Genomic DNA, 13,190 nt, shown 5'->3' with positions numbered 1-13,190 from the left:
AGGATAAATTAACAAATTAATAGATAAAGAGAGAAATATTTATAGTAACTTATAGTAATCATGGTAAGCATGCTTTTCACAAAATGTCCTTGGCTGTGGTGATCAGAAACAGAACATTAAGCTAGAAAAATCTTGGCATGTTTCTTCTCAAAATAGCTTGACTTTTTCTGCATGTAATTTGTAATGCATAATCTTTGAGAGAAAATTTCAGACAAATACAGAAAGATTTAAGGAACAAGTGAAATCACTCATAATCTCATTGTGTGGAGATGATGTGCTCGAGCTCCCCCGCTCCTAACCGCACCCTCCCCCCGCCTTCCGCCACCATGTTGTGTGTGTTTTCTGTCAGCTATGTGGGATTTTTAACAAATGAGATTATATTACACATGTGGTTTGGGCCTCCAGAGTACATTTAACCATTTCTTTACTAATGAGCAGTTAGTGTTTTCCAGTGTTTCACTAATTACAAACTACGCAAATGAATTTTTTTTTTTCACATATGTGGCTGAATTTGTCTCATTTCCTTGGAGTAGACTCCTACGAGAAGGGCATGCACATCTTTATTTTGACATATATGCCTGGATTGCCTTCTAGAAGGTTTAACAGATCATGTTCTCATCAACTGTATGCGAATACATCAGATACTATCGATTTCAATCTTAAATTATTTCCTACTGTTGTTGTAATTTGCATACATTTCTTTGATGAATATTCAGTTTTGAGCATCTTTTCATGTATTTGGACATTCGTATTTTCTTTTTTATGAATTGCTGTTTATGAGCTTTGCCCATTTTCCTGTGGGGAAATTTTTCTTATGTTAAAGCTCTGTGAAGAATTTTAATCCTTTGTCTGCCAATGACAAAAAATCAGATATTTTTTTCTGATTTGGTTATTTGAAAACTTTGTTTATAGTAATATGGGACTTTCTTTTGGGTTTTAGGGCGGTTTAATGGAGAATTTTTTATTTCTATGTAGTAAGATGTCAGTCTTTCCCTTATGATATGTGGCTTTGATGTCAGATTATCCCTCCATCCCTACCCCAACCCAAGATGATAAAAACATTCTCCTAAATTTTCCTCTAGAATTATATTTTATTTTTATACTTAAATCTGCACTCCATCTGGGATTTATTTTGGTGTCAGCTTGTTTTCCCCCAGTGGCTAGCCAGTTGTCTCTACAGGATGGTTCTTCTTTTATTTTTAAGTTTTATATGGTTTTCATTTCAGCAATTTTAAGTCATCATTTATAATTTTCAAACTAAAATTAAATATTAATGAATAAGATCTTTTAAATAAAAATAAACAACTAACTTCTATAGATTTGAGAGTTTCGTGTTAAGGACTTAAACCTATTACATTTTCATTAGCATTCTCCTAAAAAATTAGTCTAAGTCAAAAGGAGCTTTCCAACTTTAGTAGTAATATAAAATTACCCCTTGTAAAAGAGCCTTTACTTTAAATATGTGTCAGTTATAATCATCACCCTCTTTAAGGTTTTAAAAGACAGTCTTAGACACACGGACAGGTATTTTCAAGCTTCTGAATGCCGTATCTGTGGAAATAACTTTGTGTAATGGCATGGATATGGAAGCCATGCTTCTCTCTTGAGCTACTTGTCAAGTTGTTAAGACAAGCGGGGGACAAAGAACCGCTTAAGTGATAGCACAGAAGTACAACCACAATATCCAGACTGTGGGAAGTTCTACAGGAGAAATAACCCAGTTTTTCCCGTGACAAAAAAGATAGCCCGAGAACTTATAAACTAAAAGACGCTTCTGAAGCAATATTTACACTTACTTGAATTCTGATTCAAGCAAATTCTAATTTCAGTCCTATTTATTAAATTCAAACTCTAAGTCATACAGATGTAATTGTAATAGATATATACAATGTATGTGACACAGCTGCAAAAATCTGAATATTGATTGGATACTGAATGATATAAAGGAATTACTGCTGATTTCTTTTAGGTGTCATCATGGTGTTGTGGTTGTGGTTTTTAAAAAATCTTTGCCTTTTAGAGATACACAGTGAAATACAGACGAAGAACAAAGTTAGCACATGCATTAAACGGTGCTAAAACTGAGTGCTGTGCAAACTTTCCCGCATGAATGAATGCATACCTCCAGAAGATCTAGATACAAAGCCTCAGTTATTCCACAGCAAGCACAAAGTTTATTTGGAGTCTCTGATTTGCCTTAGAAATCTATGGCCTTTTGCGGCCCCTGGCTGGCTCAGTTGGTGGAGCGTGCAACTCTTGATCTCAGGGTTGTGAGTTCGAGCCCCACATTGGGTACAGAGATTACTTAAAAATAAAATCTTAAAAAAAAAAAAAAAAAAGAAATGGAAATCAATGGGCTTTTTGTGTGTTGTATCTAATAAACATGACTGTGGCTATTATAATATGAAAATAATTTACATTACCCCCATTGAGTAAAACAAATACTCCAGGAAGCTGCATCATGTAGTCTCATATGGCTTGACTACAACCCAGTCTGCCTCGTGGATATGCAGTCCCTGTCAGAAACATACAGGACTTTAATTAAAATAGACCTTACCCAGTGTCTTAGCTTGGTCCTGCCATAATAAAATGCCACCAATTAGGTGGCTTGAACAACAGAAATTTATTTTCTCACAGGCTGGAGAGGCTGGAAAGTCCAATACCAAGATGCCAACAGTGTTAAGGTCTGGTGAGGATTTTCCCCTTGGGTTGTAAACAGCCACCTGCTGTCTGTATCCTCACATGGCCTTTCCTCAGTGAGTGTGCCTGGAGAGAGAGCATGAGTGAGCAAGCTCTCTGCTGTTTCTTTTTATAAGGACACTAATCCCATTGGGTCAGGACCCCGCCCTTATGACTGTGCATAACTTTAATTAACCTCCATAAAGGCCCCTGTCTCTAAATATAGTCACATTGGGAGCTGGGTCTTCAACATATGAATTTTTTTTAAAGATTTACTTATTTATTAGAGAGAGAGACTGTGCATGTGCACTTGTGAGCAGGCAGAGGGGCAGAGGAAGAAAGAGAGAGAATCTCAAGCAGACTCCCCACTGAGGGAACCTGAAGCAGGGCTTGATCTCATGACCCTGAGATCATGACCTGAGCCGAAATCAAGAGTCAGACGCTTAACCAACTAAGCCACCCAAGTGCCCCAACATACGAATTTTGGAGGCAAGCAAGCATTCAGTCCCTAAAACAAAGTATTTATGTAGGATAGGATTATGTGCCACCCAATGGGTATATATAATTCCACTTAAAACATAATTCTTCCAAGTGTTTTATTTAGGAGACTTTATTGTTTTACTTTTTTCTCAAAATTTCATTTTGGAAATTTCAGACCTAGAAAAAATTTGAGAGAATAATACTGTAGAACATCTAACATTTTGCCACATTTCCTTTTTCTTTCTCTCGAATTCTGTCTTGTGTGCACACTCTCCGTGTGTGTGTGTGTGTGTGTGTGTGTAGGTACATATATATATGTGGTCACACACATATATAGATATATCTTGATGTATGTAAATACTTGTTTGCCACACCATTTGCAAACAATTTGCCCGCACAAGATTATTTTTAACACAAGTTGATTGCTGGATAATCAACTAAAATTGTAAGATCCTGGAGTTAAGAGGAGCCTAAAGTTTATTTCTACCTCTTCTAGAGCAGGGATCTTTTCTACAAGGTCCCTGATCACCGGTCTCCTTTAAATACTTCTAAAGGTGGAGAATTAGTTTTTCTGCCCAATAGCCTGTTGCATTATTACACATCAGAAAGCAAGAAAACTGTATTTATAAAGGTTACCTTTTTATATTTAGCTACATTCATATCCTTTAGGAATTAGGGTAGGATTAAGAAATGGAATGTATTTTGGAAAACTGTTTGGCAGTATCTACTGAACATACACAGACCAAATGACCCAGCAGTTCATCCTCAGGAATAAACCCAAGAGAAATTGTATTTTTATGTTCCAAAAGATGTGTATAAGAAAAAAAAAAAAAAAAATATATATATATATATATATATATATATACATACATATATATATCATGTTTCAAAAATATCCCAAACTGGAAACAAATCAAATGTTCATCAACAATAGAAAGGTATTCTAATCTGGGCTACGTAAAAAGCAGAACCTGAAGCTAAAGTATGTTTCATCATGTTCCTAAGGAGCATAATCCCAGGAGAAAGAAGAAAGCAGAGAAAGAGCAATTGCAGAGCATGCACACGTGGCTTGCTACCTGTTGTATAGTGCAGCTGATCACTTGAGTTCATGAACCAAGACCTCTAAAGACGCAAACTCCAAGTTTGCAGGGTCAGAAACATGAATTTTTTAAGTGGGCCATGTACCCATAAAATCTAGATATGGGGGCGGTGCCTGGGTGGCTCAGTCAGTTAAGCATCCGACTCTTGATTTTGGCTCTGGTAATGATCTCAGGGTTGTGAGATCGAGCCCTGCATGGGGCTCCACGCTGGGCATGGAGCCTGCTTACGATTCTGTCCCTCTCCCTCTGCTCCCCCAGTTGCGGTTTCTCTCCCCCCCCCCCCGCCCCGACTCTCTTTCTCTTTCTCTAAAAAAAGAATTTAGGTATGGGGGACCCAGCACCAGCTGATGGTTCAATACAATCCTCAAGGACAGAGCTCCAACCCCACAGGGTATTGTCCTGAGCAGGTGCCTTCACTGAGTTTTTCGTGTTCTAATAGACCATCTATCAAGCCAACCCAATTTCCTTTCTTGCTCCATCAGTTGGTCATCGGGAACCCCTCCTCAGTGAGGCCATTGGCTTGAGTTAAGAAGTATTGATGCAGCAGAGATAGGTAACGTACACCCGTGGATGTAACTTACTCCTGCCTTCTGGACCTCCTAGGGCTGGTTCTAAGTGTGCCATGTCCATAGTACGTGGGGTTGCTGCTGCAACTTTATGAGTCAGCACAACTGCTCATCCTAGCACACGATGCACTGCTCTTGGTATCCCTTCTGTGGGCACGCAAGGTCTACTAGGAACCAGGAGCATCCAGGAGCTATTTTTCAGAGAGTAGTTCTCTGCCACAGAAGGCAAGAACCCCACCCCAGAATCCTTCACGTCTGCTCTGCGACTCTCCTCGTGCACTTGCCAGAGACTCTGCACAGCATTCTTACCTTTCACAGATACCTCTACCACAGTCGAGTCAACCAGATCCTATGGCCTCGGTAGCAGGGTGGCTGTGTTACAGCTGGGACTTGCTGCGGAATCCTCTTTACTCCGGGCCCCGCTTAAAACTGGTAGCCTCCGCAGTCACTTGATAAACGGATTGGAGCAGTATTCTGGAGAAGAGCGATATATGCTGTCTCCAAAATCCCAAGAAGCCCACTAAGTCCTGTGCCTCTTTCTCAGTGGTACAAGGTACAGCAATTTGTCTTTCAGGGGCAAGTCTCTATGCCCCTAACCATGGGAGCTCTAAAACCTTTACCAGTGTGACAGTTCCCTGAATGTTTGTCCAGTCTGTCTCCCATCCTCTGGCGTTCATGTGCTTAGAAGGCATTTAGGATACGCTAGTTCCTGCTCACCAGGTCTCCCTTCATGAAGACATCACTACAGAGGGCCAGCATGGGGTTCTTGAGAATGTCGAGATGATCGAGGGCCTAACAGACTGTATTGTAACAGAATGGGAGAGTTCGGACAGCTCTCAGACAACACAGTGAAGGCTGTCCTTGCCACATAAGGACTTACTGCTTTGATCTTTCCTATTGATAGAAATCAAGAAGAATCTAATGACCAGATCAGTAGGTGTTTATCAATGCCAGCACCATATTGACTTGTACCACATTCAGCGTGGCAGCTGATCCCGGCTGGTCTATTTTAGCCAGGGTCCTCAGTTCCTTTGGTGTGGACACTGTTCCCTGTTCTCCTAAATTCTTCCTCCGCAGGGACCGCACTCCTTGATGTGGTTGTGTATTAGCTTTTGCTTTAGACTCTGCTCTGTGGGGAACTCGGGCTAAGATAGTTGGTGCCAGCAGTGATCTAGAAAGTGGACCTTTAGGAAGGGACTTTAAAGTTGCATGGCTCGCTGTTCTGATTCCCCCACTTTGCATCAGGAATGCGGGCCCTGCTGCCTCCCAACCAGAGAAAGAGGAGGCAGGGAAAACGGAGTGAGGTTGGGTGTCCCACTGAGCTGGCTAATGCTCTTACCAAATGCAGTAGGTTGCTCAGTCCTGTTACATTTATTATAAAGCTGAAGAAATAGTCTAAGAGAGCTTAACAAATTTGCCCAACTAGTAACTAAACAGCTAGAAAACAGAAGCTGGTAAGTAAAAAAGCAGGAAGCCAGGTCTGTCTGACTCAAAAGCTCATGTTCCCCTCCCGCCATGTGTCTTGTCTCTGGAGTAACATGGCAGATGGCGGAGGCCCTGGTCACACATCGTGGAAAGTTACACCGTGGGGGGGGGGGATGGTTGCCAGCTCGAAAGAAAAATGGCCTTCTGAGGAGACTGAGCAGCTGGAGCGCCGTCAGGGGGGCCGAGGAGCTGTGGGTGCGGAATGCGGGGCGGGAACCCCAGGGACCTCAGAGGCTGAGCCGGGCGGGCGGGCGGGCGGGCAGGCGGGCGAGCGGGCGAGGGCGGAGCCTGCAAGGTGCCGGCGAGGTGCCGGGGCGCGTCGGGACGTGTGCGCAGGGAGGCGCTGGGGAAAGCTGTAGGCTGCTGAGCGTCTCTGTGCGGGGAGGGTAAGGAGACGAGACTGAGGGAGGTTCTTGGTTTTCTTAAATAGTCTGTCGTTGGTCTTCGGGCGTCTTCGCAGTTCCCTCCTTAGAACAAATACCTTCGCGTGAGCTTGCTCCGAGTCAGTCCCCGGGTCTCTTCTCCTCTTCTTGGCGCCTTCGATTTTCCCACCCTCCGTCCTGGCGAGCGGAGCTCTGTTCTCTCAGGCCCGGTGCTCCCGCCCACAAAGTGCGCCCGGAGCCTCCTGGTCTCTGCTCTCCTCACAGGAGCCAGGCTTCTTCTCTCTTTCTGGCGCCTCATTCCTTCGTGTTCAGCCCTCCTCGCCCAGGGTTGTGCGCTGCCCGCCTAATTGTATCTCCTGCTTTCCCCTCTTAATGTCCTTTGTATTGTCCGGTCTGGGAGCGTCCATCTTCTCCGAGGGCCGGTGCGTCACGAGGGTGAGCCTGCTTGTCACACACGTGGCCACAAGAGAGAAATGGCGGAGTCCTTGCAGGTCACCGGGACTTCTCCCTGGGTGCCCACCTCCTCCTGAGGGCTGGGCTTGAAACGGAGACCCTCCTCTTTGTGTCCCTTCGTAAATCACTGCCATGGTGGGCGGGCTCCTACTGAGCACCAGCGTCTGCTCGCCGTGCGGCGCGTCTGGGGGCTCTGCGCTCGGACACTGTCGCTTCACCCCACCGTCGGGGCCGTCTGTCACCGCCGCGGGCCTGTAAGTCTCTCAGCGAGCGGAGAGAAAACCCTCCAAGAAGTTTAAAGCCTATATTCAGTCTCTGCTGCAAAGACAAGCCTTACTCTGCTTCTCAGTTTTTCTGTGGACTTTTTAAAGGGCAAAAACCTTAAACATAAATTTTCAAACACATGGCCACAGTGAAAACAGGTGGTTGTAGAGAATTCAGTTTAACGCCACGACGAGAAAAATAAAATTAAAGTGGCAATTACAACCAAAATAGGAAGGCCTCAATTAAAAATGTTTGAAGCCCTTAACCACAGTTAATGTCCTGAGCAAAGGATGTATGGAACTGAAGAGAACAAAAAAGAAAAAGTTATTGAAAGGTTCTGCTCTCTCTCAACTTTCTGTTAATATTAGTACCATCTTTTCTGAAGTAGTTGGAGTATCCTTGTTTTGTTCTTCGTGCTCTTTAAATTTTGATCTAATAAGCTGTCTCACTTTATTTACAAGGCTTTGAAATGTGTTTGTTGCTGCAGTGATAGAAGTCTACATAATCTTTTAAACCCAATAATGCTAGTCGTAGTATTTGGTGAATGATGCTGATGAAGTTAGTAATGAAATGACTAGCATGGCTTTGACAATGACTTTGGCAGACATTCTGTTTTGTTCCTTTTTTTTTTTTTTCTTGATAGTATACAATGTTGTCAGGGCAGGTTCCATTCCAATCTCATGACAAAAGTTTGACATGTACCAGTGCGGTGGAAATCATGAAGAAAATTAAAAAGGGAGATTTCTCCTTTGAAGGAGAAGCCTGGAAGAATGTATCCCAAGAAGCTAAAGATTTGATCCAAGGTAAGACTCTAATGAAACTTTATATCGTGTATGATGTGTGGTGATTGAAGTGGAATCCTACCCATTCACGTATATCTGTTAATTACTCAAGAAATTCACGTGTGTTCTAGAAGGTTTCCAGGTTGCTCTATGGAGCCTTATTTTTTTCTTCACTGTCCCTTAGTAATCTTATCCACATCTGCAGGGTCCACAGCATCTCAATCTAACACCTCCAAAGTGCACTGACACTGTTTTACTATCCTTTCCCCCAAAATATGCCCCCTCCCATCCCCCTCTTGCACTGCCAGGCAGCCAGAATGGGCATCACCCTCCGCCCCCACCTTGCTCGCCTTCCACAGCCAGCCACCCAGTCCTGCAGTTCAGCGTCCGGCCTCACCACCCCCTTGTCGCCATTCACGTGGCCGCCCTCAGTTCCCGCCGTCCTTTCTGTCCTGAGAGCCCACAGCCCCTTTCAGTTCGTCTCACTGCCTCTGCCTTTACCTGTCCGGTATCAATCAGCAGAGCGACCCTCCTCATATCCAGATGTGATCATGCCCCTCTTCTGCTAAAAGTCCTTCAGAGAGGCCCCCGTTAGCTTCAGGTCAGACTCCCGTATGGGAGTATTTGAAATCCAGAGCCTTTCAGGACCTGGCCCTGCCTGCCCAGGCCTCCTGCTACCCTCACGCTGCCTTTGAATTCTTCAAATGTGCCAGCGCTCAGATTCCTGCATGATGCCACGCTTGCTCTTTCTAATCCTGGGGCACCCCTCTTCATCCAGCCCACTTGTCTTCATCCTCCAGGACTCATCTTCTGGAAGCCTTCCAGGGTGACTACACTGCGGTCAGAGCCGTGCCCTCCAGTCGCCGACACACTGTGTGTGGGGATGTTGCTATTGCGCTTGTCTCCTGATGCTCTCAGAGTTAGTTTTTGTCTGTGTATCTCCCCATAGCTCCTCTTTGGGTCTCCACCTCCACATCTCTAGTGCCTTACTGCACTCGTTGGCTTGTACAAGGTGTTCGTACATGAATGAAGTACATCTAGGTATTCCCTGTTCCTGTGGAGCTTCCCAGTCTTTGTGTTGGGTGCCAATTTCCTCCTGATTGAGAACCAGTTAGCCCGCAGTAGACGTAGGCTATTGTGGGCCTTGTCATTAACATTCAGGATTTACTAGGGGATTGTAATGTATATGAAAATGTAATGACCTTGGTAGAAGGTTGACGCCTTATCGAAACCATTGTGTCATGTGAACCTAATTGAGATTTATGTTTGAAACAAATCATAAAATAAAAATGTCTTAATTATTCCCATAGGACTCCTCACAGTCGATCCAAATAAAAGGCTTAAAATGTCAGGCTTGAGATACAACGAATGGCTTCAAGATGGCAGTCAGCTGTCCTCAAATCCTCTGATGACTCCGGACATTCTAGGATCTTCGGGAGCTGCTGTGCAAACCTGTGTGAAAGCAACCTTCCACGTAAGGCCCTGCGCTCTGCACGTGGCAGGCGGGTTTGAAAAGGAATCAGATGTGTTTACTCCATAACTTCTGAGACGCACTCTTAGTAGTACATTTAAAAGAATGTGTTATTTTCATTCTAGGTATGTTTTTATAAATCTCTCCATGACATAAACACATTTATTAAAACAGAAAGTATGTGGGGGACCCGAGTCACTGCTAACCCACAAAATACTTATTTGACATTTCGGTTGAGTTTGTGAGTGAGGCAGTAGTTTGATATTTGAAGAGTTGAAAATTTTCAGTAGATAATGAAAACAATATGCATTATATTGGAACTTTTATCTCTCAAATAGCCTAACTCATTTTCTTTAAAAGCTGTACGTAAACATTAGGAACTAAGGCACGTGTGCCAAGTCCGTTCACTCCCTCAGCAGCCATTTATGCATTACATACCCTAGGGACTGTGAGGGATAGGGAATAAGAGTATGTGCATTTGTGCCAAGCAGATGCAAATGCTTGAAGATAATTGTATAAGGAATAGATGAGTTAAGGAGAAGTAAATTACCTCTGAAGGGATTATCTTGAGAGAGGAAAAGGGATAGCGTTTCTTTTTCAGCTGCAGAAATGGATTAAAAATTAATGAACTCGGATATGTTGAGGTGTGAAGGGATTAACTGCAAGAGTTGGTACAGATGATCCCCGTCTTCCCGGTGACATTTGATGCAAAGCTATCAAGAGTAACCCCAGTGACACCCAAACTTGAGGCTAAGAGAAGTGGGGACAGGCAGCTGTGAGGAGAAAGCCAGCCTGAGGCGGGTGGAGCTGAGCCTCTCTGTGCAGATGAAGTATCCAAGATACACCCCAATTACCCCGACCTGGAAGTGGAGAGGAGGGCCCGTAACAGATCCAGTCTGCTCTGTATGGGGTTTTGTGGGCAGAATTTTAAATCTCAGACACCGAACTAGTGAAAGTAACAGGGGTTGAGAGGTTGGTGTTTTTTATTGAAAGGTAGCACTAACTTCTTCGAAAGATTTATGAGAATCCTAACTCCTGAACAGCCTGGCTGGTTTGATTTAAACAGAGCCCTTGAGACTCTTCCCATGAGCTTCCATACCCTGCCAGGAGGTTTGCAAATGGGATGGTTTTCAGGACCTTGTTCCCAGAGCAACTGGCAGCTGTGGTTGCCAACCGAAAGTTGTCTTCTGCCAGAAGTCCTAGCTTCCAAGAGAACTTCGATCCCTTGACCTTTACAGGGGCTCCCTTTCTTTCTCCCCTAGGCCTTTAACAAATACAAGAGAGAGGGGTTTTGCCTTCAGAATGTCGACAAGGCCCCTTTGGCGAAGAGAAGGAAAATGAAGAAGACCAGCACCAGTACAGAGACGCGCAGTAGCTCGAGCGAAAGTTCTCACTCGTCCTCCTCTCACTCCCACGGGAAAACCACGCCCACTAAAACCCTGCAGCCCAGCAACCCCGCGGACCCCACTAACCCAGACACGCTCTTCCAGTTCTCGGACTGAGTGGTGCGGGGACGGTAGGAGTGTCACCGATGACGACCCATCCGCACCTTGAGTGCCCTCAGCATGTGCCTGAGATGATGTCTTACGCTTTTCAAACCGTGTCCTGTTGGTCTTCTTGGAAGCTGCCTCTTAGGGAATTTTTTCAGGAAAACCCAGTTGGTTATCCTTGTCCAAAAGCACGGGACAGAGAATGTTACTGTGAATAGAGCACCTGTTATACCGTTCAGCAACCTAGCATGATGCCAGTGGGACTGTTCTGGAAAGAGCAAAGGTGTCTGTCTGTAAATCTAATTAGGGACTGGTTAGGTTTGAGCTGTTTACAGAATGAGTCGCAGGTTTTTCAGATGTCTGCCACCAAGAGTCACTCGTACTGTGATGATGATACCTTTTGCTTTGCCTTGTGGACAGCGTGGGTTTTTAAGAGATTTGCACCCCCTCGAACAGTGATTTATCAGAGGAAAGGTCTGAGGGTTTTCAAAATGATTCTGTAGTGAATTGTATGTGTGGCGTACATTTATTTCTTGAGAGAGGATTTTAACTTATTGTCTTTATTTTATGGTTACATATGATGGTAACCTATTATTATTAATCTTTTTCTAAAAAGTAAAAAAAAAAAAAAAAAAAGTACAGGAACTTAAGGTCCCATGCTCTGTATTTGGGATCCGTCTGAGATGCATGCTAAGCTACATATGTTTTTAATTTTGCACTGCTCTTTCCTGGCGATTTGTTTTAATGGTTATTGCAAAATATTAAGGTACAGGTCTCTGTTTTAAGTAATATTGCACTTTATGAGAGAATACGAATAAAGCAAACTATTTTGTAAAGTGCACTGTTTAAAGCATATGTACTGCATTTTTGCCGGTTTTTCCATTATCCACTTTAAATTTGTCCTCGCATCCCCCTTTCTACCTTGTATGCGCAAGTGGAATGGGCATAATCATAAGCCACTTAGGCACCGATACGAAGAAAATCTGAAGGGAAATTCTGTGAAACACTGTGCTTCACGTTTGTACACTGTGTTGTGCTGCCGCAAGGCGCACCCTCCTATAGGCAGATGTTATGTACATAGTATTTTAGAATCGTGACTATGACTTGTCTTGAAATTTTTCTGTTAAATTTTAAATCCAGAAAGCATATTTTATAAACTTATGCAGAGCACCTTTATTGCTCCAAAGTTCTGAATTCCTACAGAAAACAAGTGCTATGTGATGAAGACATTTCACTGAAAGATTGCTGCATTTTCAAATACGATTAATTCATTCCCTATGCAAAAAGAGAAGTGATAGGATTTGTATGTTGTATTTTCTTTTAAAGCCATCACACAAAATGTCAGGACTGAGAAAAGTGATCTTGGCTATGTTTACAAGAATCATGCTTAAAAAGATAATGCCCGACCTGTTTATTTTATAATTTTTGTTAATGATAACCTCTTGAGCATTGGTTTGGAATTTGGGCATGATATTTATTTATTCCTTTCTTGAGATGATAGCAGCATTAATTTCAACCAGTTATGAATACTAAAAATATTGCGCTCTATGTAATAGTAGTATATTTATTACTAAATCAATGTATATATTAATAGCACAGGCAAAAAAATGGCAAATATTAAAATATTTTCAAAATATTGTATTATTCTGTTCACATTTTTGTTCACATGGTTATTGGAAATAACTTTCTATACTTTTCAGTGGCCCAAATGGCTCCAGGATTCTCATGAGTCAGTGAAAGTTTTGTACCCCTAGCTTGCAATCTTTCCTGGTCATGATGGGAAATCTTTACATGAATTATTACTAACCTATAGCAAATTCACAGAATGTGATTCCATCCAGGCGCAGCGATTTAATAACCAAGAAAATGTCCATTTATATCTACAGTTATATTGAATAGATTTGGAAATGTCTACGTTAGCTCTTCAGGTCATTTGTTAAACTGTGCATCCTGGTAGGAAATACTAGTTGTAAAGTATAAACTAAAGGGACTTTGTTGCTAATGGAAAATGATCCAGAAAAATAGTTAGCATACCCT

General features: G+C 42.9%; 1 protein-coding gene across 6 annotated transcripts in view; it reads left to right on the top strand.

Annotated features, from left to right (window-relative positions):
- The window catches only part of RPS6KA5 (ribosomal protein S6 kinase A5), a 176,305-nt gene extending 163,516 nt beyond the window's left edge, over positions 1-12,789 (top strand). For all 6 annotated transcript variants that reach the window (XM_078054103.1, XM_078054102.1, XM_078054107.1 and 3 more), the window contains 3 exons: positions 8,054-8,213; positions 9,503-9,666; positions 10,926-12,789. In XM_078054103.1, the coding sequence (XP_077910229.1) occupies positions 8,054-8,213; positions 9,503-9,666; positions 10,926-11,165 (564 nt within the window). In that variant the 3' untranslated portion in view covers positions 11,166-12,789. The remainder of the gene's footprint in view (positions 1-8,053; positions 8,214-9,502; positions 9,667-10,925) is intronic.
- The last annotated feature ends 401 nt before the right edge of the window (positions 12,790-13,190 follow it).

The sequence above is a fragment of the Halichoerus grypus genome, chromosome 8 (assembly GCF_964656455.1).
Source record: "Halichoerus grypus chromosome 8, mHalGry1.hap1.1, whole genome shotgun sequence".
Lineage (NCBI taxonomy): Eukaryota > Metazoa > Chordata > Mammalia > Carnivora > Phocidae > Halichoerus > Halichoerus grypus.
The sequence above is the reverse complement of the archived record's forward strand: the minus strand, read 5'-3'. Positions and strand labels throughout refer to the sequence as shown.